General features: G+C 36.1%; 1 protein-coding gene and 2 long non-coding RNA genes across 4 annotated transcripts; all 3 read left to right on the forward strand.

Moving 5' to 3' along the window:
* Window positions 1–327: 327 nt before the first annotated feature.
* Window positions 328–19,267, forward strand: LOC125856656 (uncharacterized). 2 transcript variants are annotated; one of them, XR_007445547.1, is made up of 7 exons: window positions 328–1,009; window positions 1,144–1,242; window positions 1,703–1,841; window positions 2,385–2,448; window positions 10,055–10,128; window positions 18,855–19,073; window positions 19,160–19,267. It is a non-coding gene; the product is annotated as an uncharacterized LOC125856656 (long non-coding RNA). The 2 variants fall into 2 exon arrangements; XR_007445546.1 differs by having other exon boundaries at window positions 2,385–2,420.
* Window positions 19,268–19,313: 46 nt separating this feature from the next.
* LOC125856657 (uncharacterized) lies at window positions 19,314–21,260 on the forward strand. Its single transcript, XR_007445548.1, has 3 exons — window positions 19,314–19,356; window positions 19,435–19,509; window positions 21,035–21,260. It is a non-coding gene; the product is annotated as an uncharacterized LOC125856657 (long non-coding RNA).
* Window positions 21,261–24,742: 3,482 nt separating this feature from the next.
* On the forward strand, window positions 24,743–25,255 carry LOC125856654 (uncharacterized). Its single transcript, XM_049536243.1, has 2 exons — window positions 24,743–24,966; window positions 25,051–25,255. Exons 1-2 carry the CDS (start codon window positions 24,758–24,760, stop codon window positions 25,205–25,207), a joined length of 366 nt encoding a protein of 121 aa, XP_049392200.1. The 5' UTR covers window positions 24,743–24,757; the 3' UTR covers window positions 25,208–25,255.
* Window positions 25,256–25,467: the final 212 nt, after the last annotated feature.

Genomic DNA, 25,467 nt, shown 5'->3' on the forward strand with positions numbered 1-25,467 from the left:
AGTGGAAATAAGAAAAGAAAAAATGAAAAATAGTATGGAATGTGCATGGGTTTTAAAAGTGAAGAAAAGTGGAAAAAGTTGGAAATGATGAGTAGTTGTGTAGTGTTCAAAGAGGGTGTAGTCACTTATACTTAAATGATATCCCAACCTTCCCTGAGCCTATATTACAAGCTTAACAAAGTCCTTGGAGATTTCTAACCAAATGGAGTTGAGTCAATATTGATAGAAAATATAGGTGACATTTGTGTGCATGAGATGATTCTTTGTGAGTGCCAGTGTTGCATCTTTGTCCTCGTCTTGTTTATTTGTATGTGTGGTTTCGGACACTTCTTTCTTGTGAGGGCATGCAAGTTGAAATATTAATGATTTTTAAAATTCTTAATTGAGTCAAGTGAGCTAATGAGTTGAGTCATTTCTTGAGTTTGAGTTGTTGTCACTTAAATGATTCTTGATTTTTTATAATGTTTCATGTGAATGAGAGGATTTCTTTTGTGGAAAGTTTTCATGTGGACTATTTGTTGTTACCAACCGACGCCATTACCTTTGTGCTTAATTGAGAAATGGAAATTGATTTGTGGTGTATCTTGAAATAGGAATCTCTTATGTTTTTTGACTTTCTTGACTTGATGAAAAACAAACTTTCTAAGTTGGGGTGTTGATTTGTGGTAGATTTCTACTCATTTGAGTCTTTTTTTCGTAGTTATTTTGGCTTTTAGTTTATAATTGTTGCTTTTTGATGTGATTTTGCACGAAAATGAAATGGAGAGTTCGTACAAAATGTTGAACATGCAAGGTTAGCACCATTTGATTGTTGGCTTTGTTTTAGAGGAACCAAAACAATGGAAGAAAATGCTTCTACCGTCTTCAATTTTTCACGTGTCGGAGTTTGTGGATGCTATTTGGGTTGCTCTGTGTATCCAATGTTGGCTGTTCGGGAGAAGGTTGTTTAGACATTGCGTGCCTGCCTTCTTGTTATTGAAAAGCGTGAGGCACGACGGCGTGTTCAGTGGTACGTCTACTTCTCTCTCCTCCCTTATAGTTTTTCAAAAAATGTCATTAACATTTTATCAATATGTGATAGAATGTATCAGTCACAAATTTCTTGTTCCAAGGCATTTACTCTTAAATTGGTGATTCTGACAGGTATTATCGAATGTTTGAGGCTACCCAAGATGGATCGCGGAGAATCGCTCCTGTTAATAGTATAATTGGATCTCTTCTCGCAGTCGGGGAGCCGCTAAGGTTTGCTATCGAATTGCAATGCATTATTTAATTTCATTGTAGGAAAGTATTTCAGAGTCTCTTGTGCTGTGTTAAATTGCTGTGATCTGCTGAATGTCTAAGGAACTGATATTTATCTCTCGTTTGACTAGAGATTCTGAAGTTGAAACTTGAATATTTGAAGTTGTGATTTTCGGACATGCATTTTACTTGGAAAAGAATTGAAGTTTTGTAAATGGAAGTGAATTGGTGAGGAAGTGGAACCAGACATGATTTTGATTTTGATAGGATTGAGGGAAATTAAGGAAGGGTGTACATCTTGAGTTCTTTTCTTCATTTTTTTTCTTTTTCTTGATTTTCTTTCCTCAATTTTAGCAGGAAGTCTCGGATGGAGTTTTCTGAAACATTCATCTTAAGTTCCTTTCTCTATTATTTTTTCGATAAAGTGTTCTTTTTTTATTTTCCTTCCTCAATTTTACAGGAAGTAAAAAGGAGATTGAAATAGAAAGAACACAGAATGCTGCACTTTACTTTAGGGCACATTTATTTTTATTTGGATTTGTGTGGAAGAAGATCAGCAGATATACTCCTAAGTCTTTTTTCTGTTTCAGCCTTAGAAGGTAACCAAGGTGGATCAGAGGACGACTATTTTTATCTAACACAACTTCTATTATTATTGTGGGTTTCTATATGATTTTTTTTAATGCAGTTTTGTATCATAACATGATATTGAAGTGATTGTTCACTGTTTTGTATACAAGATTCCTCTTATATGCCTCTTGTTAATTATTCTTATTCACTTTCCCCTCCATCAATCAAGAGAGATGGATAGGTCCTGGTTTTAAATTTATATCAATCATGTTAGCGAACTTATTGGTTTGAATAATTATGTGAATATCCAGGTTTTGTTTGTGTTTGTTTTCATTCACCTTTCCTGCTTTATTTTTTATTGAAGGGTTAGCAGAGATGTCTTTTGATGTTGATTTCTGTCTTAATCATATAACATTCTTTTTTTTCCGAATGTTGATGTTTGAGTTTGAATGCTATTGGATGCTCTCTCTGCCTCTTTCCATTCTTCCTAGTTCCCTCGTCTAAAGTTCTCTTTTAAATACTTGAGTTGCTTGTGAACCATGCCAGAAATCTTATTTTATTTTCTTTGGTAGGATGGGTCTGCATTGGCTTTGAGGCATCTTGTAGAGGTAGAAGCTCGGGATCTTAGTGGAGAAGGTTTTGCTTTTTTTTTTATTTATTTTGAAACTGTTAACTTTGTGTCTATTGATAGAAACAAATCTGTACATGGGCTGTACTACGGCCATATTACCAGTAAATCCAGATCCTATGATCCCATGTCTATAATGAAGCTAACACACCAATAATAGATACAGGATCATTAGACCGAATCTGATTACACCAAAAACATAGAATTAAAATACAATTCAATTTGATCTGTTCTATATTATTTTCTATGTTCTCAAAACACCTAGCATTTCTCTACTTCCAGATTGTCCACCATATGTTGGCTGGTATGATTCTCCACCTACTTCTGCTTCTTGCCAGAACCCCAACTTCTTCCCAACTTTGAAGGGCCTCTTGGCATAGTCCAGGAGAAACCTTTAAGGTTTAGGAATAGCCTCCAAAGCTGACATGTGATCTTGCAGTGAAGGAATAAATGCCGAACAGTTTCTGCTTGTTCTCCATAAAAAACACATCTCGGACATAAAATCATCCCCTTTTTCATCAGATTGTCTTATGTTAGGATAGCTTCCTTAGATCGGAGCCAAATAAAACATGATACCTTGTAAGGTATATTCACTTTCCATATAGTTTTCCAGGGCCAGTTGGCATTCTGTTGATTGTGACTATTCAACCATCTGTATGATTTGCCTTCCCTGAAGGTTAAGCTCATCTTCCCCTTCTTGTGTTCCTTTAAACTGGCCAATAGTGTTAAGGAAAGCTGCAACTCTTGTGATTTCCCAGTCATTTACTTATCTTCTGAAACTGATTTCCCACCCATTAGGTGTCCACATTCCTGCAATTGTTCTTTGCTGATTTAACATTAAGTTGTGGATATCTGGGTAGATATTCTTTAGAATCCCCATCTCATGCTAGTTATCTCCCCAGAAACTTGTCTTTTCCCCATTTCTAACCTTAACCTTGGTTTTGATCTTGAAATCATCCCACAAGGCCCTTATAGATCTCCACAAATTCACTCCATATGGGGAAAATACTTCCTATGTCATCCACCTATTTTCTACTTCATACTTGGCCTTGATGACTTTTCTCCATAACAGATGTTTGTCGTTAGCATATTTCCACAACCATTTCATTCTGAGGTCCTTGCTATGATTCTGCAGATTTTTAATACCCAAACCCCCATACATTTTTTCTATTATCAGATCATTCCACTTTACCAGATTGTAACCTTTCCTGTCCTTGTTTTCCCGCCATAGGAACTTCCTTCTGATTCTATCCAACCTGTCAATGACCCCTACTGGAATGGGAAATAAAGACATCATGTAAGTAGGCATAGTATCTAGGACTGAGTTAATTAGAGTAACTCTTCCTCCAAGAGACAAGTATTGACCCTTCCATCTAGCCAATTTCTTCTCACACTTTTCTATTACACTGCTCCAGATCTCTTTAGACATTGATTTAGCACCCAAAGGCATCCCAAGGTATGTAGTTGGGAGAGCCCCAACTTGTCCACCTAGGATTATGTTTAGTGCCTCCATGTTATGTACTTCATTAATGGGATAAAGAAAACTCTTTCTCCAATTAATATGCAACCCAAAGATTCCTTCAAACAGGACCAATATTACTCTCAGATATTTGAGTTGTTCTTCTTCCCCACAAAACATGAGTGTGTCATCTGCATATTGCAATTAAGTAATTATCTGTGTAAAGTCCGTGATAAAACTCGATTACCTTTTTTTTTTTACAATTTTGTTTGTATCTTGTGTGATCTCACCTTATACCTCCAATTGATCAATGTTATTATACCTTTTGTGGGAATTTGCAATTATGTGGAAATACTTGGTGTTTTTGTCCCCGTCTTTCAACCATAGGGTTCTTGATCTTTGTCTCCAAGCAATTTCTTCTTTTTTTGATTAGATTCTCATATTCCATTAGCACCTCACATTTCCTTGTGGATTCTTCTTCTGATAAAGTCCTGGTTGTAGTTTATCATGGTTGTAACCACAGAATCAAATCTGCCAACTTCTCTAACAATTTCTTTCTGAAAACCTAAATTTCCTTGAATTTCTCTGCTCCATTCCTTAAGTTTATTCTTAAGGGCTTTCATTTTACAAGCCAAAAGATAGTCCGATTTCCCCCCAAAATTTAATTTGTTCCACTAGTCTTTGACTCTATCTGTGAACCCCTCAGTATCTAGCCACCAATTTTCAAACTTGAAATACCTTTTATTTTTGTTCCAGGTCCCACCTTGTAGAGCTAATGGTACATAATCTGAAATAATCCTTTAAAGTGGGATTACTTTCACTTCGTTGAACCTTTCATCCCATTCTTTTGAAAACAGGACTTTATCTATTCTGGAAGATACTTCATTGTTGTCCCCTTTGTACTAGGTGAATGTTGCATTTTCCATTTGAAAATCAATTAGCCCTATATCTTCAATGAAATCTGAAAATTCCCTCATCCGTAGAGTTCTTCTAACACAACTCCTCCTGTTTTATGTCACAAACCTACTAACTTATAATCACCACAAACAACCCAAGGCCCTTAGAATAGACCTCTGACATCACCAATCTCTTCCCATACTGATCGTCTTTCAATGTGGCAATTTGGTGCGTACACCCTAGTAATATGACGAGAAGCTTTGGAGTTGAGCTTCAAACTTGCAAGTTAGGGTATATGAACCAATCTCGAGAATTTCTCCTTTCCATATTCTGATATCCCACATCATTAATATACCCTCTCTTGTTCCAATGGCCTCCAAGTACTCATATTTGATCCATATATTTCCCTAAATTTGGTTTAGTAACTCTGTAATGTCCCCCTGCAACTTTGTTTCTTGGAAACAATAAATGTCTGCTTTCCAATCAAACACCATACTTTTAAGTTTTAGCAAGCCTCCTTTTATCTCTACAATTCAATCCTCTCACATTCCATGAAATTAGTTTGAATCGCATCAAGAACTATTGTGGTTATCTCTCCCCTTGGCCCTGTTTCCGCCCCGCTTTTGAATTTTACATCAAAGGCCACCAAATTTTTGAGTTCCTGGGCACTTTTGATTCTTGTCTTCCTGAATATTGCATGTCTCCATTCTTCTTACTTTTTTGCTACTATCTACCTGCAACAATAAGTAATTCCAAAGCTTCCTCTTCGTGACCCTGAAAGTCTGCACCCAAGATTTTCCCTAACCATGTTTTGTTTTACCTATAGTGAAGTCTCCTTCTCTTTGTCTTGTATCATTAGTTGAGTTTGAGTGCAAAGAGGCTCGACATCCTCCACCTCCCAATTTTCTATTTCTTCTACAGAATTTTTGGATTATTAAATCTATAGTCCCTTGTGTAATTTTGTTACCCTTTCTCGCTGAATTTTCAAGATGTTCTGACCCCTTTGATAGCTGCGAAGTTCCCCCCTTAGTTTCCATCGTAGTCCCATTACTTCATCCTCTGTTCTCATCTCTGCTATCTGCGTATCCACTGGAGCAGTTTGTTCTTGTTGGGTGCTAAGAAACACTTCATAGAAGTCATCTTTTATTGAGAATATGGACCCAAATTCATTTAAATTGTTGTAAATAAAGTGGGTTGTTGAGTTCGGCCCAATTAACTTTTTATTTGCTGGGTTCAGAGTGTATTGTTCCTTGGATTTTTTCTCATTAAAACCCTGCACATGTTGTGCACATGACTGTGACTTTTCTTTACCTCCAACTGTCAACTCTAAATAACCCACGTGCTCTCTGTCAACCAAATCCCTAAAAGCATGGGATATTGGTACTTTGTCATAGAGCAAACTCTGCTTTGTCCGCTGGGTAATAGGATTTGCTGGGTAATGCCATCCATCATCTTCTCCGGCGCTACCTTCGACGAATTCAGACAAAATTTCAATCGGGGTTTTGACTCCCACCAGATAGGGATGTAAAACTTGAGGCCATTTTGTGAAATTGCTACTTCTTTCAGAATACTCTTCCCTTCATTCGCGACCAGAATTCTAGCCCACTTCATGTGGTTCCTGAGCTTTGTTTCTTCCACCGTAGCCAACTATCCCCACACACTTCTCCAATTTCCTAGATAACTTTGTGCGACCACAACTATAGTGGTATTCCAACAACTCTAATCCAGGTTTCCTTTGGACTTCTAGAGATTGATGTACACCCATCTGTCGAGCTCCACCACTTGAGATTGAGCTTGTTCTTCTGCCAGTACCATTGATGTTGTACAATCTGGTCCACCATGAATCTATTGGGGAATTCGAACAAAAATATTCTAATATTCATCTAGTAGATATTTACCCCAAAGATGATTTTCCAGGTGGTTGAGGACCATCTTCTTATCTCACTCAATGTAGGTCCCTCCTTGCTTTCATCTTCCGAGTCCCAAACCAGACATTTGTTTAGCATCCCTATCTCTTCAGCTCCTGGTTTAACATAAATTTTTATTACTCTCTCTAACTTATGTTTCTCCCATTTTCTTTGGATACCATTTATTGTCTTCAACTGCCTTAACATAAGAGTAGTTGACTTCAGTTAACGTGGGTGGGCCTACCACTTCCTGTTTCATTGGGCATTTAATAAACCCTTCAATTTTATGAGCAATTTCACACCAACCAGCATTCAATGTTGTCTTTGGAATAATCAATATTGATCTCACCCCTTATTTAAAGAAAGAATGCCCATGTATCTTCCGTGTTCATTTCATTTCCTGGTATTAAAATGCTCTCCCCCTTTTTCGACATTTTAAATCTCTGGATTAATTTCTTTTGGTCCTTCGAAGCTTCCTCCAAGGTGAAGCAAATCCATTCCATAGTGTTGTTGCTCATTTCTGTCTTTCTCATCAGTGTGCGGCTTCTATCAACCCATTCATACTAGACTGTTGTGTTCGTTATCCATCTCATGATGTCAAAAGATTTGAATCCAGCATTGAAGTAAATCCTAGTCATATTATCCCCCATGATCACTGTAGTAGTGAGATGGAGAATAAAGAAAACTAACCCTGAATGGAGGAATTAGAGGGGAAAGAAAGAAACAAAGGTTGGTTAGAAATATTCGACAAGATACCAGAATTTCAAATAGTTGGAAAGAAGAAGAGGGAAGACTCTGATGGAAGAGGTCCACCGGAATAGGTGTCCTGAGGTCCATAAGGGACCTTAGGTGTTTTCCTCAAAACTTTTGTCTAGGAGCATTCTCTAATTTTTTTTGAGCCTTTATGTCTTTTTTTGATTGTTTCATAGATCATATATATGAACGCATTACCATATTTCTTGATAGTCATGAAGTTTCTGAAAATCTGGGAGCATAGAGGGCTATTGACGAGCTAATAGATGTCACCATTAGTGAAAATGCATCAAAAGTGGCACAATTCTCCAATTACATTCACGTTGCTTTTGAAACAAAGCGTGATCCTAAAATCTTGGTCCTTGCTAGTAAAGTTCTTGGTCAAAAAGTCTAGGGAGTCCCTCGTGTTCTTTTTTTATATTTGCACTATGAGAACACAATTTCATTTTCAGTTGGGGGTGCCTCCCTTCTAGTCATTTTGTTGATTATTTCTGCTTATAGTGATTGTGCCCTTGTCGGAAGTACGTTTCTTTCTTTGTTATGGATTGGTGTGCCCTTGTCAGGATTTGATATTGAGAATGTTTATGTTGATATTGTGTTGGATTGGTCTATTTTAATTTTTTATTTGTAGTTTGTAGCTTCTTTGTTTTTATTTTGATAAAAAGATTTGGATTGACAATGCCCGATGATGGATAGAGCATGACGACTTTCTAAATGGTAAATCGTTGATTGCTTGTGAGTGTTTTATTGGTGTTGATTGTGGTGAGGTCTGAGTAGTTGTTCACGAATAGATGCATGAGGTTGCCTCAATAGTTATGAGTGATTTTGGGACAACTGCTATAAATCTTTTTGTAACTTTTAATTCATTAGCGGTTAAAATGTTCAATGCAACTTGTATTTTCAAAAAGAAGTAAGATTTTGAACTGTCTTAATTGATTTACAGGCCATGTGTGGTGAGTTGTTGTATAATGCCTTGTGTTTGCTTTTGTCACCTAGAACTTGCCCGGTTGGTCTTGAATGAGTTTGGTTGGAGAAATGATGTGAGACTTTCTTTAATAGCTTGAAGTCCAATAAAGTTACCAGTTTCAAAAAAAATATCTTGAAGTCCACTTGGCCTAAAAATCTCACCTTTGTACTAAATATATCCTTAGTTGTCCCCTTTGAGCCTAATCCTTTTTAGTGGCAACCACATTACAAGCCTTATCGTTTTTTGAAAAGGTAACCCTCTTTCGAACCCTTCCCTTCTTGAACTTGAGGTTGTGAAAGTTGAGGCTAAAAGCCTAAGTTGTGGGTGTTATGGGCAATTCATTGAAGGGATGCTTACCACATGAGGGCATGTTGTAAAAAAACGAAAATATAAAGAAGAGTGAAATTGAGGGATGGGTGGAAAGTCTTAAAGAAAGAAAAAGTTTTGCAAAAGAAAGAACGAAAATGAATAAATGAGTCTTGAATCCTCCAAAAGATGAAAATGGCTGCATGTGAAGTATCTAGAGTGAAAATAAGAAAAGAAAAAATGAAAAATAGGGTGGAATGTGCATGGGTTTGAAAAGTGAAGAAAAGTGGGGAAAGTTGGAAATGATGAGTCATTGTGTAGTGTTTAAGGAGGGTGTAGTCACATATAGATTGTATCTAGAATGCATTTGTGATCTATAGGTTGATTGATTATGATCTGTGGGGCTACCTGGGGTTTCAGTCATCTATAGAAACCTATTTTTAGTATAGTGAGTCGTGTGTATCATGCCTTCAGAACAGGTGCAAGTCGGTTTTTTTGTTTCAGTATTATGAAAGGCCATAAAGTTATCCACCATGACTAGTTTCAAAATTCTACTTCTCAGAAATAAAAAGAAGGAATAAGTTTAAAGAATTTATAGAACTTCAACATAGCTGGATTGTCTTTTCTCTTTAGAGTTTCTGGGACTTCTTAGCTATTGTTACTCTTAATCTTGAAAGATCCCGAAATACAGTATTTAGCATGAGATATTGGATGTAGGTCCTGAATGGTTAAGTAGGCTATTGGACATAGATTTGATTGAAACTTTAAAAAGAAGTTTTGAAGTTGGAGTTGTATTGGACATGTATCGCACTTGCAAAAAGTTGAAGTTCAATGAGTTGAAAGAAATATTCACTGATGTCAAACTTGAAAACCCCATCTTCAAAAAGTTAACCAAAAAATCATTCCAATGCATAACCAAATAATGTTTTGAAAATAACTTTTGGTGAAAAGATAAAAACAATTCTCAAAGTGAAAAAGATTCTAGGATAGTTGTTGGTTTGTGACGAAGCGGTTTGCCTGTCTTTGAGGTGCTAGTAGGGTGAAGGGAAGGTTCTTAGGTGATGGATGGCTGCATGAAGAGAGTGGTGGTCGAGGTACCTCTGCTAGCTATTGGAGGACAGTTTTTTCTTTGTTGTAGTGCCATGTATTTAGTTATGCTAATATGTTCCATAACTACTTTAGTTTCACGCATTTATGTGCCTTTTGTTTTAGTCTCCTTCACAAAGAATAATGTAATATGCTCAAGTCATATGCTATGAGATTTGGACCCACTATTATCTCTGCTTGTGATATGATAAGAGTTAATTTATCACCAAAATGTGCAGGAACACAGGGGAGTTCATGATGTCAATATACAGGGAGGTTGCTGAAATTGTTCTAAGATACCTGGAGCACCAAGGTATCTTTACTTCCTCGAATAGCCCATTTCCTGCGTGATCAATTTGTGACTAACTATTTAACGGTTTGTGACATTTGACTTCATTTTAGTGATTTAATCTGCTTTTACTAACTGGAAAATCTAGATGAATGAGATTTGCATCTTTAATGTTGGCTACTGTAACCTCAAGTTTGTTGATTTTACTTCTACAGATATGCATGAATCATATACTTCATGTCCTTAAAATACCTGCTGAAATGTGCTAGTGGGTTCATTGCTCTTGGGGAGATGGCAGGTGCTTTGGATGGTGAACTCATTAACTTTTTCCGACAATAACCTCTCACTTGCGTGATGTGGTATGTTATATATGTCCTTGCAGATTTTGTATTCTTCAACATTAAGGCTATGCCGACAACCTTTAAAAGATGTGCCCAGAAATTAAACGAGGAAGAGAAAAAACAGAAGAAGAAAAAGCTAAATACTTACAAAAGCAACTTAAAATATACTCATCGTTCATCTACTTGTACCTCTTCTTTACACCAAAAGTATAATGTATTGAAACAATTTTTTTTACTGTCTGAACAAGATTGGTAATACCCTCAAAACATCTATTGCTTCTTTTCTTCCAAATTGACCACCATAAACAACAACAACAACATCAACATACCCAGTGAAATCCCACAAGGTGGGATCTGGGGAGGGTAGAGTGTACGCAGACCTTGCCACTACCTCGTGGAGGTAGAGAGGCTATTTTCGAAAGACCCTCAGCTCAAGTACATCAAATCCAAGTAAAAGGAGAGGAAAACGGTGTATACAACATAACATCCAATAAGAAAGATAGTATATAATCAACAAAGGAGACAATAACATCAATAAAATAATGTGAGAAGTGAAACGCAGTAAACAACATAAGGCTATGGTATCACAGACAAGAACTGCAAGTGCAAGGCTAGGACTACTATAAATGCTAACAACCCATACCCTTGCAAGGAAAGACAACACGCTAACCCTACTAACCTTCAACCTTAATACGCGACCTCCACTCCTTCTTATCTAGAGTCATGTCCTCAGTAATGTGAAGCTGAGCCAAGTCCTGTCTAATCACCTCTCCCCAATACTTCTTAGGCCTACCTCTACCCCTCTGCGTACCCTCTACAACCAGCCCCTCACACCTCCTCACTGGGGCGTCTGCGCACCGTCTCTTCACATGTCCAAACCATCTCAGTCTCGCTTCCCTCAGCTTGTCCACAACAGAGGCCACTCCCACCTTCTCCCAGATAACCTCATTTCTAATCTTATCGCTCCTAGTGTGCCCACACATCCATCTCAACATCCTCATCTCCGCAACATGCATTTTTTGAACATGTGAGTTCTTAACTGGCCAACACTCCGCTCCATACAACAAGGCCGGTCTAACTACCACTGTGTAGAACTTACCTTTAAGTCTAGGTGGAATTTTCTTATCACATAAGACTCCAGAGGCAAGCCTCCATTTCATCCAAGCAACCCCAATGCAATGTGTGACATCATCGTCGATGTCTCCACTTCCTTGGATTACAGACCCAAGATACTTAAAACTTTCTTTCTTAGGAATGATCTGTGTGGCAAGTCTCACTTCCACATCTGCCTTATCCAACGCATCATTGAATTTGCACCCCAAATATTCTGTTTTGGTCCTACTCAACCTGAACCCTTTGGACTCCAGCGTTTGTCTCCACACCTCCAACCTCGCATTAACTCTGTCCCGCGTCTCATCAATCAGTACTATGTCATCCGCAAATAACATACACCATGGGACCTTCTCCTGAATAGACCGCGTCAACTCATCCATCACCAAAGCAAATAGAAAAGGGCTAAGGACTGATACTTGGTGCAGCCCCATCTCAACTGGGAAATGTTCTGAGTCTCCTCCAACCGTTCTAACCCGAGTCTTGGCTCCACCGTACATGTCCTTTATCACCCTAATATAAATCGTCGGGACACCTTTAGCCTCCAAGCACCTCCAGAGGACATTTTTCGGTACTTTGTCATAGGCCTTTTCAAGGTCAATGAACACCATATGTAGGTCTTTCTTCCTTTCTCTATATTTTTCTACCAGTCTTCGCATAAGATGAATGGCTTCGGTAGTCGATCGTCCCGGCATGAATCCAAAATTTCCGATTCTCAGAAATGGACACCCCTCTTCTCACCCTCATCTCCACCACTCTCTCCCAAATCTTCATAGTATGACTTAGCAATTTGATACCCTTGTAGTTGTTACAGTTTTGGATATCACCATAGACATGATGGTATTATCTTCCAACTTATCTAGTCTTTCTTCCACCCTAGAACGAATGGGGAACACAGGCATTTCATAAGTTGGTAAAGTATCCAGGACTGAGTTGATTAGAGTGATCCTGCCAGGCTGCCACCAAGAGATATATATTGAGCTTTTCAATTGGCTAGTTTCCTTATATTTTTTTCCACAATCCCTTCCTAAATTTCCAACTCTCTATGACTATTACCCAGTGGCCGAGATAAGTAGTTGGGAAATTCTCAATTTTGCACCCTAGAATGATGGCCAAACTCTATATTTGTGGTGCTTCCGTTACTGGGAAAATACTATCGTTTTACCCTTTGACAGCCAGACAAGAAACAACCTAAAAGACTACTAACACCACTTTGTTGTAGCTACGTCATTCTGCCTTAGCCTCACAGAATATAATAATATCCTCTGCATACAACAAGTGACATATTTGTAGTTCATCCCTTGAGTGATTGCCTATTCTGAAACCTCTGACTCTATTGTTCTGATTAGTCGAGCCTGTCAATTTTTATAGTACCTATAGATTTTGTACTTTTGCTAACCAAGCTTAGATGTAGCTTGTAATTTTAACCTTTATGGGGTTTTCCTTTGGAATCCATATAAATGCTACCTTATAAAAACAAAAAAGGTTATAGATACCTTTCCAAGTATTTTGAGTCCAACTTCCGACATCGTTGTGAATGCGGATCTCGTCGCATCCCTAAAACCTGCCTACCAAGCTTCTTATCAGGGGATCTTTGTCACCGATCACTTCTTTTGCTACTGAATCTGATTTGTTAGTATGTTCAAGTGTTGTCCATTTGTTCTTGTGCATCACATCTTTGTAACTCCCTTCACCTATTTCTCCCCAGTTAGACTCATCCTTATTTGTTGTAATTGAATTTTTTTTCTCCGGTAGCTTGTTAATAAAATTTTCAATTTTCTTAATTAGTCCCTCCCAAGCTTCATTAAATGCGGTTTCTGGAAGAATGATGACTGATTTGGATTCTTCAGTAACTGAAATAATTGAAATAAATATGCAATATTTTTTGAACTTCAAGGAGCAATAAATGTATGTGGACGGATCTCTGCGTTTCCAAGACTTGATGGATTTCCCTTTTAAGTCTAATGCCTCATTTATTCTTCTGCACAACCACACCAGAGGTCCTCTGCTTAAGGTCATCCTTCTCATATAAAATCTTGCACTCTCCAGCCATTCATACTAGATTCCAGATGTTGATTTGGTTTATGTAAGGTCATAGGATTCCCCCCCCCCCCCAGCCCTAATCTGAAATAGATTCTATTCTCCATACGGCAAGATACATAAACAGGATAAGAAGAAAATGTGATTCCGATGAAGTGAGTTTGTAGGAATTGGAGTAGGGTATAAGAAGGTAAGAAAGTAAAAGTCTTTTCCGATATATACAGCCTCCAGAGTTTTTTGATATTTTTGTATCCTTACATTCTACTATACGAACAAAAGTAAGGTCTCATTTGTTTGCACTTAAGGAAGGTCTTAATCTGATTCATTCAGATCTCGTTAAATTTGTTTGCAAGGCCTGAATCTTAATCATTAAGTGCATTTGGTTTTCTTATTTTACACCACTTAATGGGTCTAAATGATTAATGTCATTAAGAATCTTTTTAAGAATTTGTACATAGATGACAGTTCACCGCTACAGCACCTACTTTCACCCATCACCCACAACCACCATTTCAGCCTAACTGCCATCATCATTCACCTCCATTTGCTATCGATATCACTCCACTTCTAATTATTAGCCACCACCACCTCCATCCACTATACTATATGATAGTACCCCACAACCACCATCATTAGTCGACACCATCCGAAATTGGCATACACAATCACCATTGTTAATCATTACCACCATCAATTGTCATATACAAATTTTAAAATATTTTATTGATATAATATTAGATCAATTTAGTATTTTATTTGAATTTTGTATTTATTATTTTTTGTACATTCTAATGTTGAAAAAAACAGTCTTAACTATTTAACATTATGATCTTAATGCAATATCTTAATATTCAAATGTGTATTTAGATTCAGATCTCTAAATGTTAATGTACATCTTAATATCCAGATGTACATTCAAATTCAAACATTACCCTTATATATAAGCCAACAAGGTGAAGTACCAACACAGCTCTATAATGTTGTACCAATAGCATTGAAAATAGTACCACTATATTGAGCCCTATTCACAGCTAAATAAACATGTGTCCTTCTTCGTCCTGCTATTTTCAATTAGTTCGCTTTGGTTCTTCNTCATCCTTCTCATATAAAAGATTGCACTCTCCAGCCATTCATACTAGATTCCAGATGTTGATTTGGTTTCTGTAAGGTCATAGGATCCCCCCCCTAATCTGAAATAGATTCTATTCTCCATACGGCAAGATACATAAGCAGGATAAGAACAAAATGTGATTCTGATGAAGTGAGTTTGTAGGAAAATTGGAGTACGGTACAAGAAGGTAAGAAAGTAAAAGTCTTTTCCGATATATACAGCCTCCAGAGATTTTTGATATTTTTGTATCCTTAAATTCTACTATACGATCAAAAGTAAGGTCTCATTTGTTTGCACTTAAGGAAGGTCTTAATCTTATTCATTCAGATCTCATTAAATATGTTTGCAAGGCCTGAATCTTAATCATTAAGTGCATTTGGTTTTCTTATTTTACACCAATTAATGGGTCTAAATGATTAATGTCATTAAGAATCTTTTTAAGAATTTGTACAAAGATGACAGTTCACCGCTACACCACCTACTTTCACCCATCACCCACAACCACCATTTCAGCCTAACTGCCATCATCATTCACCTCCATTTGCTATTGATATCACTCCACTTCTAATTATTAGCCGCCACCACCTCCATCCACTATACTATATGATAGTACCCCACAACCACCATTATCAGTCGACACCATCCGAAATTGGCATACACAATCACCATTGTTAATCATTACCACCATCAATTGTCATATACAAATTTTAAAATATTTTATTGATATAATATTAGATCAATTTAGTATTTTATTTGAATTTTGTATTTATTATTTTTTGTACATTCTAATGTTGAAAAACACAGTCTTAATTATTTAACATTATGATCTTAATGCAATATCTTAATATTCAAATGTGTATTTAGATTCAGATCTCTAAATGTTAATGTACATCTTAATATCCAAATATACATTCAAATTCAGACATTACCCTTATATATAGGCCAACAAGGTGAAGTACCAACACAGCTCTACAATGTTGTACCAATAGCATTGAAAATAGTACCACTATATTGAGCCCTATTCACAGCTAAATAAACATGTGTCCTTTTACGTCCTGCTATTTTAAATTAGTTCGCTTTGGTTCTTCTGTCAGTTCTTTTTATCTTTTCGGTCGTTTCTATTTTTCTATTTTTCATTCTCCCCATTCTCACTCTTGGTGGAGAAAGAGAATAAGAGACTTAGAAATAGAGGTTTTACATTTTCGGAGAGGAAGAGAAAATTGATGGAAATTTTGAGAAGAGTGATTTAACTCCTGAGCTGCTGCATCAATTGGTGATGAAATTTTATATTTGACTACCGAAATTGGAGGTCAGTTTTCATTCTAATCGTAAATTTATGAGGTTTTCCTTCCAGTTTCTGGGTTTAATTATTTTTTTCATGAGATACTGATTTCTTATTTATTAAATTCAAAATTATCTTTAACTTTTTACGTGTTGTTGGTTTGGGAATTGGGAAGGTTAACAGGAATCTCACCAGAAATCTTGTGAGCTCTTGAAGCTCTTTTGGAGCCACGGGAGATCATTTCTACTTTGTCTCAATTTCTTAGGTTTAGATTAGGAAAAATTCAATGAGAATATAGAAAAGCTCTTTGAGCAGAATTCTCAAAGGTTAGTACTGCTCTTTTGCTTCTTTCGAAGATCATGTCGAATCGCTCTCTCATACTCCTCATAGTCAGCCCTGGTACCACGAGGCCGTCGCCGCAGATGAGGGCGGATTCCAATTTGCTTCATTATCTTCTTCTTCATCAGCGACTACTGCTCGAGACCTACCCTTGTGCGAGTGACTGACGGGAGGAAGCGATGGCTCAGGGAGGGAAGGCACAGTGCAGACTTGGTATATGACAGTCGATAGTCGTTTTCGATGATTTCCCTCCCCTGATAAGTCGTTTAGAGATTTTACAGCATTTTCCTTTTTGTGATTCATTATTTTCTGTCTTTTACATATTCTCATCTTATTTAACTATTTTTGATCGATTAGATTTTGTTTTGTTCATTTGATTCTTAGTTAAGTTGTATTCAGTTAATATGTATTTCTCAATGTTAATGCGTTAACATCGAGATGCAACACATATATTGAGAATCTGGAGCCTAGCACACACGTTGTTCCTAATTGAGAAAAAAGCAAAAGAAAAAGGGTATCAGAAAAGGAACATCTAGCCAAAGTGATGTAGACTTTGTAGCTGTACATTAATTAGGTATCGACCAATATCGAACATCTATTGCAATGTCTATTTTGATGAAGTAATCAATTTTATAGAAAGCACATCGAGAAGCTAAGATGCAATTTGATCAATATTGAACAACTACTGCAGATTTTTATATAGCTTTTAATTGGGTTGCAGCTCCTCTCGTGGTGTCAGACAGATATGAGTGTGTATGTGTGCTCTTAGTACATAACTTATATGAGCATTTGTTTGTGTGTTTGTGCTTGACTCACTGGCTTGATTGTGCATATACAGGTTTACCACTATAGATTGTATTTAATTCGTCAATATGCATAAATCCTATTTACCTACAAGCGTTGGAGTTCATCGACTGGTATCTAATTTTCAGTGTTATCTCTACGTTTAAATTGCAATTGCAGAATAAATTGCATACATTTTTTTATGTGATGATGGGGCAAAGACAAACAAAGACAAGTTATGAACACAAAAAGCTCAAGTATTTGAGCACCAGTGACGTAGAGAAGGAAGCAACATGTGTTGAATCTGAATCCATAGAAAAAATTCAACCATCCATGCCATCAAAAGAGTTGTAAAAGGTCAGTCTACTTATGATTGCAGAATAAATGACTATTCTTCGAACATTAAAGTTTTAATGAGCTCTGACTTTTGCAAAACATGAATACTGAAGAAAGCTTCCAATTCAAACGAACAAAGAGTGAATAATATCTAAGAGATTGGCTTGGTTCGTTTACAATTAGAAAAGAAATCTCATGCCACCAGTTCATTATGTTCATTTCGCGACACATGCTCAATCTTTATATTTGTGTGGACATCTTCTTTCAACTTTCACTTCTCCATGTTACTGCTACTTTGTTGCTGGAGTTTGGGGTTTCTCTTACATATCTCATGGACACTTCTCTAAGAGGTCTCAAGAGATCAGTGATGGGTGTCGTTTCATATATTTTCAGGGATTTAGATTAGTTTAGTTGCATAGAAGCAAGGGTTTTACCCTGTGCGCACCCAAACGGTAACGGCTGTGGGGTTTCCTTGACATAAAAAAAAATATATTCTCCGAGGCTTCATCAATGTTCATTATTTTACTACTGAATTCTGAGTATTATAGAAAATGCCCGATTTTCTTATGGCTATACTAGAAGTTTTTGCACAGTTTATCTCGCGTGTCCCTTGTTATTCTTCTTCTTCTTCTGGGCATGCATATCAATAATTGTATTTGACTTTTGATTTTACACATCAATTTGGGCCAAGTATTTCTAATCATTAGTTATATCGCTAGAGCATATATATTGAATGTGTGTGTCTGATATGGATTTATTATCCTTCAATCCAAGTAGCTCGCCTGAATGTATTCTTTTATACTTTTATTTTGCTTGATATCGTAAATGAAATAACCAAATTAGGACAGAGGGGAACATTTCCAACCAAATATAAAGAGTAGAGTTCTAGCTAATACAAATATTGTGCTTGGCAGAGTATAACCAAAAGAAATCGACTCAAGGATTCATATATCATGATAAAACTACCATCTAAACATAATAATTGGGGCATTTAGAGGTGTTGAACCCTTTAATTCAGATTGTTCGGAGTACAAATAAACACAATCTGAGCTCTTCCTTGTCATAATATGTTCATTAGGTGCCACTACATCTCTTACTTATCTATTCAACAATAATATCTACTACTGGCTGATATATGTATGGTTAACACTGGCCCAAAAGATTTAGTTTGGTTGTTTAGTTTCATAAAACAAACTTCCAGTCGTGCCTCCGGCATGACACACTCTAAATTTTAAAGGGCCAATCATGTGTAGAGCTCAATTTAAGATGAAATGTCATTTTTGAGCATATCTAAATTTAGTGTCTGAACATTGTCATCTTATGAATGAATATCTTCTATTTTTCTGGAACTAATTGGATATTCTATGTAATACTACTGATAAGTAATAATTTTCTCCAATGACCGCAGTACTTGAAATCGAGCTTCATGTTGCATCACGGGATAAACAACTACTTCAATCACAAACAGCTAGCTAAAAAAGTTATACATAGAGGTGTTGACTCTTGCAACATTCAAAAAATACATTGTCTTTGTCTGAAGTTGAGAGTCACGACAAAAACGAAAGTGTGCTTCCAAGTTCTGATCCTTTGTTAGCTAAATGAAAATCATAAGAAGTCAAATTTTCACGTAATGTTACTTCTGTATATATAGGTGTATTTCATTCATAAATTGATTTACTGCCATTTATATATTTCTCTACTACCATTTTGTAGTACATGCTTCCGCGGCTACAAAAACAACTACTTACACCTCTTATCTTTGAATTAGGTGAGTCGGCAGAATTGAAAATTTCTTTTAATCTAATAAGTTTTATGTCTAAAATTTGTGTGTTTGAATACCAAGATCAACGTCAAGTGGATGTGATGTAGCAGAAAAGTTTTTTCCACCACATTGATTACTTCAAATAGAGGTATGTCTATCTTTGCTAGGCCAATATCACATTTAACTTAAATTATTTATAATAGTAATTATAGTTTACCATCTAAAGGTTAAAAAAGGATTTGAAATCAATTAACAGAGTGGTAATCTTTTGCCAAAGAAAGACTCTGCACTCCGCAACAAGGTTAGTGAAATTTACATTCCATTTTTATTCGTCTAATCAAATTGACTACTTACTTCTTTTAAAGTTGATACGAATTCTTAATTTGAGGGATAGAAATGGTGGATGACTATGTTGCATAGTCGCGAATTGATCTTAGAAAATATTTTTGAATTTGCAGGTATGATTTAGCTCTAAAATTGTAAAGTTTAAAGATCACTGTCCTTGACATGAGTGTTGTAATAAAAAAAATTCATATTGTAGGTGTTCTATGGTTAATAAAAACTTCTCCCCTCAAGTTTGCATGTTAGTTTATATATGTATATATGGTGTAATTAGTAAAAATAAGTTATCTCTTCTTTCTTCTAAATAAGGAAAAAAAAACAAACAAAGACATGCTTTCAAGCTATACATTGGACAACATCTCCAGATTATCTATGTCTCTCATAGTGACTCCTACTCACCAGCAAGTTATTCCCATTGCGAAACATCTGTAAGTTTTACAAATATAATAAATTTCTCCTGGAAGCATTTACAAATATAAATATAGTCCTACTAAAATCTTATGGGGCAGGGTGTTTATAGCTATGACTTCAAATCATATTATGGTCATCATGGTAATAATCATATTATGATTGTGGTGTTTTCGCTATCCACTGCCTTGTAAACAAGTTGTTAGAAGGAAAAGCTGGTCAAAAATAATTCATACATTTTCTTTGGCAAAACTTTGCTTTTGATGCTAGAGTGATTTTCTCTTTTAGGTTGCTAATCTTTCTACTGTGCCTTTTCCTTTTAGTTCTTTCACATTGCGGAGGAGTTTTTCTATACATTTCACATTACTATTTTTTTTCTCCTGGACAGATTGAATTATCCATGTGGAAGCACATAAAGTGAATTTCACATAATTTGCAAAAGTTTTGTGTGCTCGAGTGTTCTGGATGTAATTAGCAGAAAAAGCATACGAAAGACAAAAGCGTTTGAATGCACAGCATGTCACCGATAGGCAACATTAGTACCTTCGTATTATATTTTTTGCTTATAGATTTCCTTACAACAGAATATATCGCTATCATATAACTGAAGGCTTATTCACATTACGTTAAACAATGTCGATTCTATACTATATAACTTGGTATTACTTGTGGTTAATATGTTGTGAGTACTTGATCAACTTAATAGTATTACTTCTATTGATATTTGATCAACTTTATATTACTTATGATCGAAACAAATACATTGATAGAGCAGATGAGAGATGGTTGAATAGTATGTCTTTCCTCACCATGATTGCAAGTGTACCTTTCAAATTGACCTAATTGATGGTAGTGGGTTGACATGAGCCTTAATTTCTTGAGGTTTGGCTAAAAAAAATGCTCTTCATGACAGCTGAACATATTTGACACAACTTGCGTCAAAGCTATCCTTTATTTAAATGTATTAGTATAGTTTATATATATTTTAAATTTACTAATACTGCAAAGCTGTCCAACCAACTTCATTTGCACCATATATTTAATTGAGTCGTAGAAATGCCTATTTCCAGTTTCAGAAGCAACTCCTTCCCGTTAACCATGTCCAAAGCATGTTGTCAGATAGACGCTTCCAAATTCAACTACGAAAGTCATACAGGAGGGACTCCTATGTCACAAACATAACCCTATCAGTTGTCTTACACAGAAAAGGAAGTCATTTTTCCACCAATAGTGGGAAAAGAAAGAGGGAAGGGGAGCAACATCTTATTCTCTTCGTGAGAACTTTCGGATCGTAGAAGCATTCAGAACAAGCTTCGCATTTATTTCGTTGGCAAAAACCATCCATTCTATTCGGGGCTTCGGGGAACCAAAAAATTGGACTTGAGAATCAAGGATAGATAGACAAGAGATAGATAAATGATATATATATATATATATATATATATATATATATATATATTTCTCATAAAAAATTGTGAGATAAAGAGCAGATGATGAGAAAATAAAAAAAGTCAAGCCTCGAAGCACAAGTGAGATAGCGTTGGAACCATATGATGTTCTACTCGATTATTCAAGCTTTGGATTGAAAATTGAATCATCCACACCAGTAAAAGGGCTATAAAAGGTCGACTTCTTAGGTACGTACAACAAAGCTTAGATGGGATCGGACTTTTAAATTGAGACGATTGAAATATAATGTAACTTAAATTCTCTTTTCATATATTTTGACTTTCTCGATATTGTCTATGATTGTAGGAAGTATCTTCCTTATTTTTGTTACTTTTGGTGGATGTTAAAGGAAACTTTTTAGTTGTTACTTTTGATGACTGCAAACAAAACTTTTTGGGATTATCATCTAGTACAACTACACTCAGTAAGGAGAACCATCACATGGAACTAACAAAGATGTTATTTAGTATTTTTGCTGCTTAATTTAGCCCAGGTTGGTAGTTCGAACCCTTCAAGTTAATAAAATCTAGATTCTAGCAGTACATGTTTTTCGACTTGATATTCATTGAGTATTTATTAGCTGTTAGTGTTTGTTAATAACTATTGATCTAAAGGTAGCAAGTTGTTAGTGTTTGTTATGAAATATTCATTGAGAATTTGTTAGCTATTAGTGTCTGTTATTAAATATTGATCTAAAGGTAGTTCAAACTCATTAAGTTGATAAAATCTAGATTCTAGCAGCACGTGTTTTTCATCTTGGTATTCATTGAGTATTTGTAACTTTTTGGGGGGTAGAATGGCTTCTAAGAGGAGTAGTCCCTGTCATTCACTAAAATTTTGGGTACATCCTTATTACGATTAATTTTCATTTGGTACAAACTGCGGAGAAAGTTAATGGTATCTATGCCATAAGAATGACCATAAGTATGTTAGATGGTTACTTTTATCTTCACAGATGCTCAAAACGACTTACAAAGATAGTAACTTAAATTATCTAGAATTTCATAAGGATATATGAATTGTGATATAACTGGTAACATCTTTTGAGTTATCTGTTAATTACTTTGTTTTCTTTTGGGTGGGGTGGAGACATGAAACCTTCTGAGCTTCTTATTCATCCCAAAAAAGGACACCTCATATAGCTTTTCGTGATCCTTTATTTTTTATAGCACCTTTTCTTTTTGTTGGTAATGAGAAGAAATAGAATGATTTTCAATTGTTTTCTTTATTAAGATGCATAGTTGACCTTTAGTCCCAGTTAATTTATCAATGGGTTTGTGAATATGCTTACATCATATATAGGTATCTCTAGACTTGAGGACTACATTTTTTTGGCTTGACATTTTATTGTATCTTCATATTAGCTTACATACAACATGACTGGAGACAATATGTTTTCATACTCTATATTATTGTAAGTACAAAGCTTTTCTGCTAAATGGGGTCATCTCTTTTATGTTTCTTTTCCAGCAATTCTTTCTTGCTGCATTGTTTCATAAGATTTTGTTATCTTCTTATAAAATGTATACACTTCTTTTATTTACACCTTACTTGACATATTGATACATATCTTTCCAAGGGACCTATTTGCTTTATATGATATAGCTTTTGCCTTTTTGGATTGTTGAAGAATGATTGCTAAACTAGGGGATCCACCTCCAGCACTGTTGAATTAGGATATGCTCATGATGTATTTGAAGATATGGATAGTTGTTGTATGATGACTATTAGAATGGTCTGTTGATAGGACTCTGGATTATTCCCTTCTTTTTTTGAAGTCTGGTACTAGACTGGTATATATGTTATATTTCAAATTGGACTAAGAATATTTCCTTGATAATTTATCTACTACCTTTTGTTCTTTTAGTGGATAGAACTAACTTTGTACTTGGTAGAATTGTTTGATAAGAAATTTATAGTGACCACCATAATGGATAATTCCTATACGCCTTTGTTGATGGAAAAGAAAGACAATGTTTCCCTATGAAAGGTATTAAATACTTCTGCATCAATACAGTTGCAATATATCGACATTGTTTATAGTTGTATATCTTCGTGCATCTATTGCTTTTAAGTGTAAAATGTTGGGCCCGTGCACAAGCATGGGCCATGCCACTCTAGTCTTAATCTTAATGAAACAAATGAGGTCGGCTAGAAGGTAGAGGATTTGTGGCTTAGGTCGCAGGTTTAAGCCCCACACCATGCTAAGCGAAGCCTGGTATTTAAGTAGAGAAGGGTAAAGGAGCGGGCCCATTATTCACCGAATTTAGAAAGCTGTGATTGGTTCAAAGGAGGGTCACAGATGGATTTCTCAGTTATCAAAAAAATGAGGTCGGCTAGAATCATAGGTTTAAATAAACGAAGTGGATAACTTAAGCGGTCCGCTGATAAGGAAAAGCTTTCATTCCTCCAGACTTCTTGATCCTGCAGATGTACTTGCGGTACTGTTTCCAAATCTTTTATTGGGAAATTATATTTTCTGTGTTCATAATTTATAAAGAAGTTATAAATAATTGAAAGGTTCTCACTGAGTTGGAGCAAAATTTTCATGAACTGGTTTTTGTGTGATGTTGCTCAAGGGTAACATATGTATTTTATGTGTCGCAACATTACACATCTATGTTGTAGGTTCTTTCTGTAACATTTATATGCATGAAGTAATAACCCTGACAGGTGAAATATGTTTCTCTGAGATTGCTCCCGTATAGGCAGACCCTCACTTGAGGCTCTAGCATCTGTTGGAAATATTGCTAAAGCAATGGGATCAACCATGGAGCCTCATGTTCGTGGTCTCTTGGATCCTATGTTTTTTGTTGGGTTTTCCGTAACACTGGTAGATTCGTTGGAGTTACTATCTGAAAGGTTCTCTGAGTTTGAGCAAAACTTTCATGAACTGGTTCTTTTGTGTGGTGTTACTCTATGTAACATGTGTATTTTCTATCTCAGCATTCCACCTTTGTTGCCGACCATTCAGAATCAGCTACTTGAAATGTATCTCAGCAATCCTTTTAAGATCTCATATCCAATGTCAAGACAATCAGCTGCTTTGAGTCGAAGGCATCTTGCTACAATTACCCCCCAAGTACCAGAACTGAGTGGTTCTGCGCTAGTTCAACTTACTTTGCAAACTCTTGCTCATTTTAATTTCAAGGTTTGTCATCTATATTTTTGTGCACTTTATTTCCCTTCTTGACAGTTTAGTTTGATAGTGGATTTGGGGTTACAGGGGCATGATTTTCTTGAGAAACGCAAGGGAGTCTGTTGTTGTATATTTAGAAGATTAGGATGGAGCTACACAGAAGGATGTTGCGCTGTGTTGCTGCAAACTCATAGCAAATTCTTTTTTCGCGATGTCTTCTACGCAGTTTAGTCCTTGTAGAATCAATCGCGCAAGTGGAAAGCAGCGTCGACTAGTTGAAAGAAGTAACTGTTATTGCGTGGAATTGGGAGTCACAAATGGCAAGGATACCGAACTCAGTTGCAAATTCTTTAGAGATCAACCTCTCGTTGCTCCAGGATCATCAGACCCTGATGAAAATTACTTGTCCTTCATGGTTAAGTAAGGTTCTTTCCTTTTCGTTGAGCTGATTATCTTTTAGTGGATCAAAATACTAACTTAATCTGATGATGTGGTTTGTTGTAGGAATGTTTTTTCGGTGTTCGAGAATGCGGTAATCTTAAAATATTCAGAGACAAAAGGCGCCTTGACTCGCATAATCGGGACATGTGCTACCAATTACCAAATACCACTATGGTGCACAATCATGTGCTTCAATTTTGCATCTGGTTCAAAAATATGATTTTGCAGTTTCCCATATGGCTAATATAGTTGCTTTGGGTTGAAAAGAAGTATGCTGATGGTAGCATCGATTCTTCTCTTATCAGAGAGATAGGAAGGACAGCCCCCGAAAGATTATGTGATGGATATAGTAGGGGCCGAAAAGGTTGGGCGCTTTCTTGTAGAGTTTGCTGATAGATAGCCTAAGTTGGTCTCAACTAATATTGGCTTATTAATCCCACATTTTGGAGTTGAATCTTATTAGATGAGAAATGTTCTTGT

The sequence above is a fragment of the Solanum stenotomum genome, chromosome 2 (assembly GCF_019186545.1).
Source record: "Solanum stenotomum isolate F172 chromosome 2, ASM1918654v1, whole genome shotgun sequence".
In the NCBI taxonomy this organism is placed as follows: domain Eukaryota; kingdom Viridiplantae; phylum Streptophyta; class Magnoliopsida; order Solanales; family Solanaceae; genus Solanum; species Solanum stenotomum.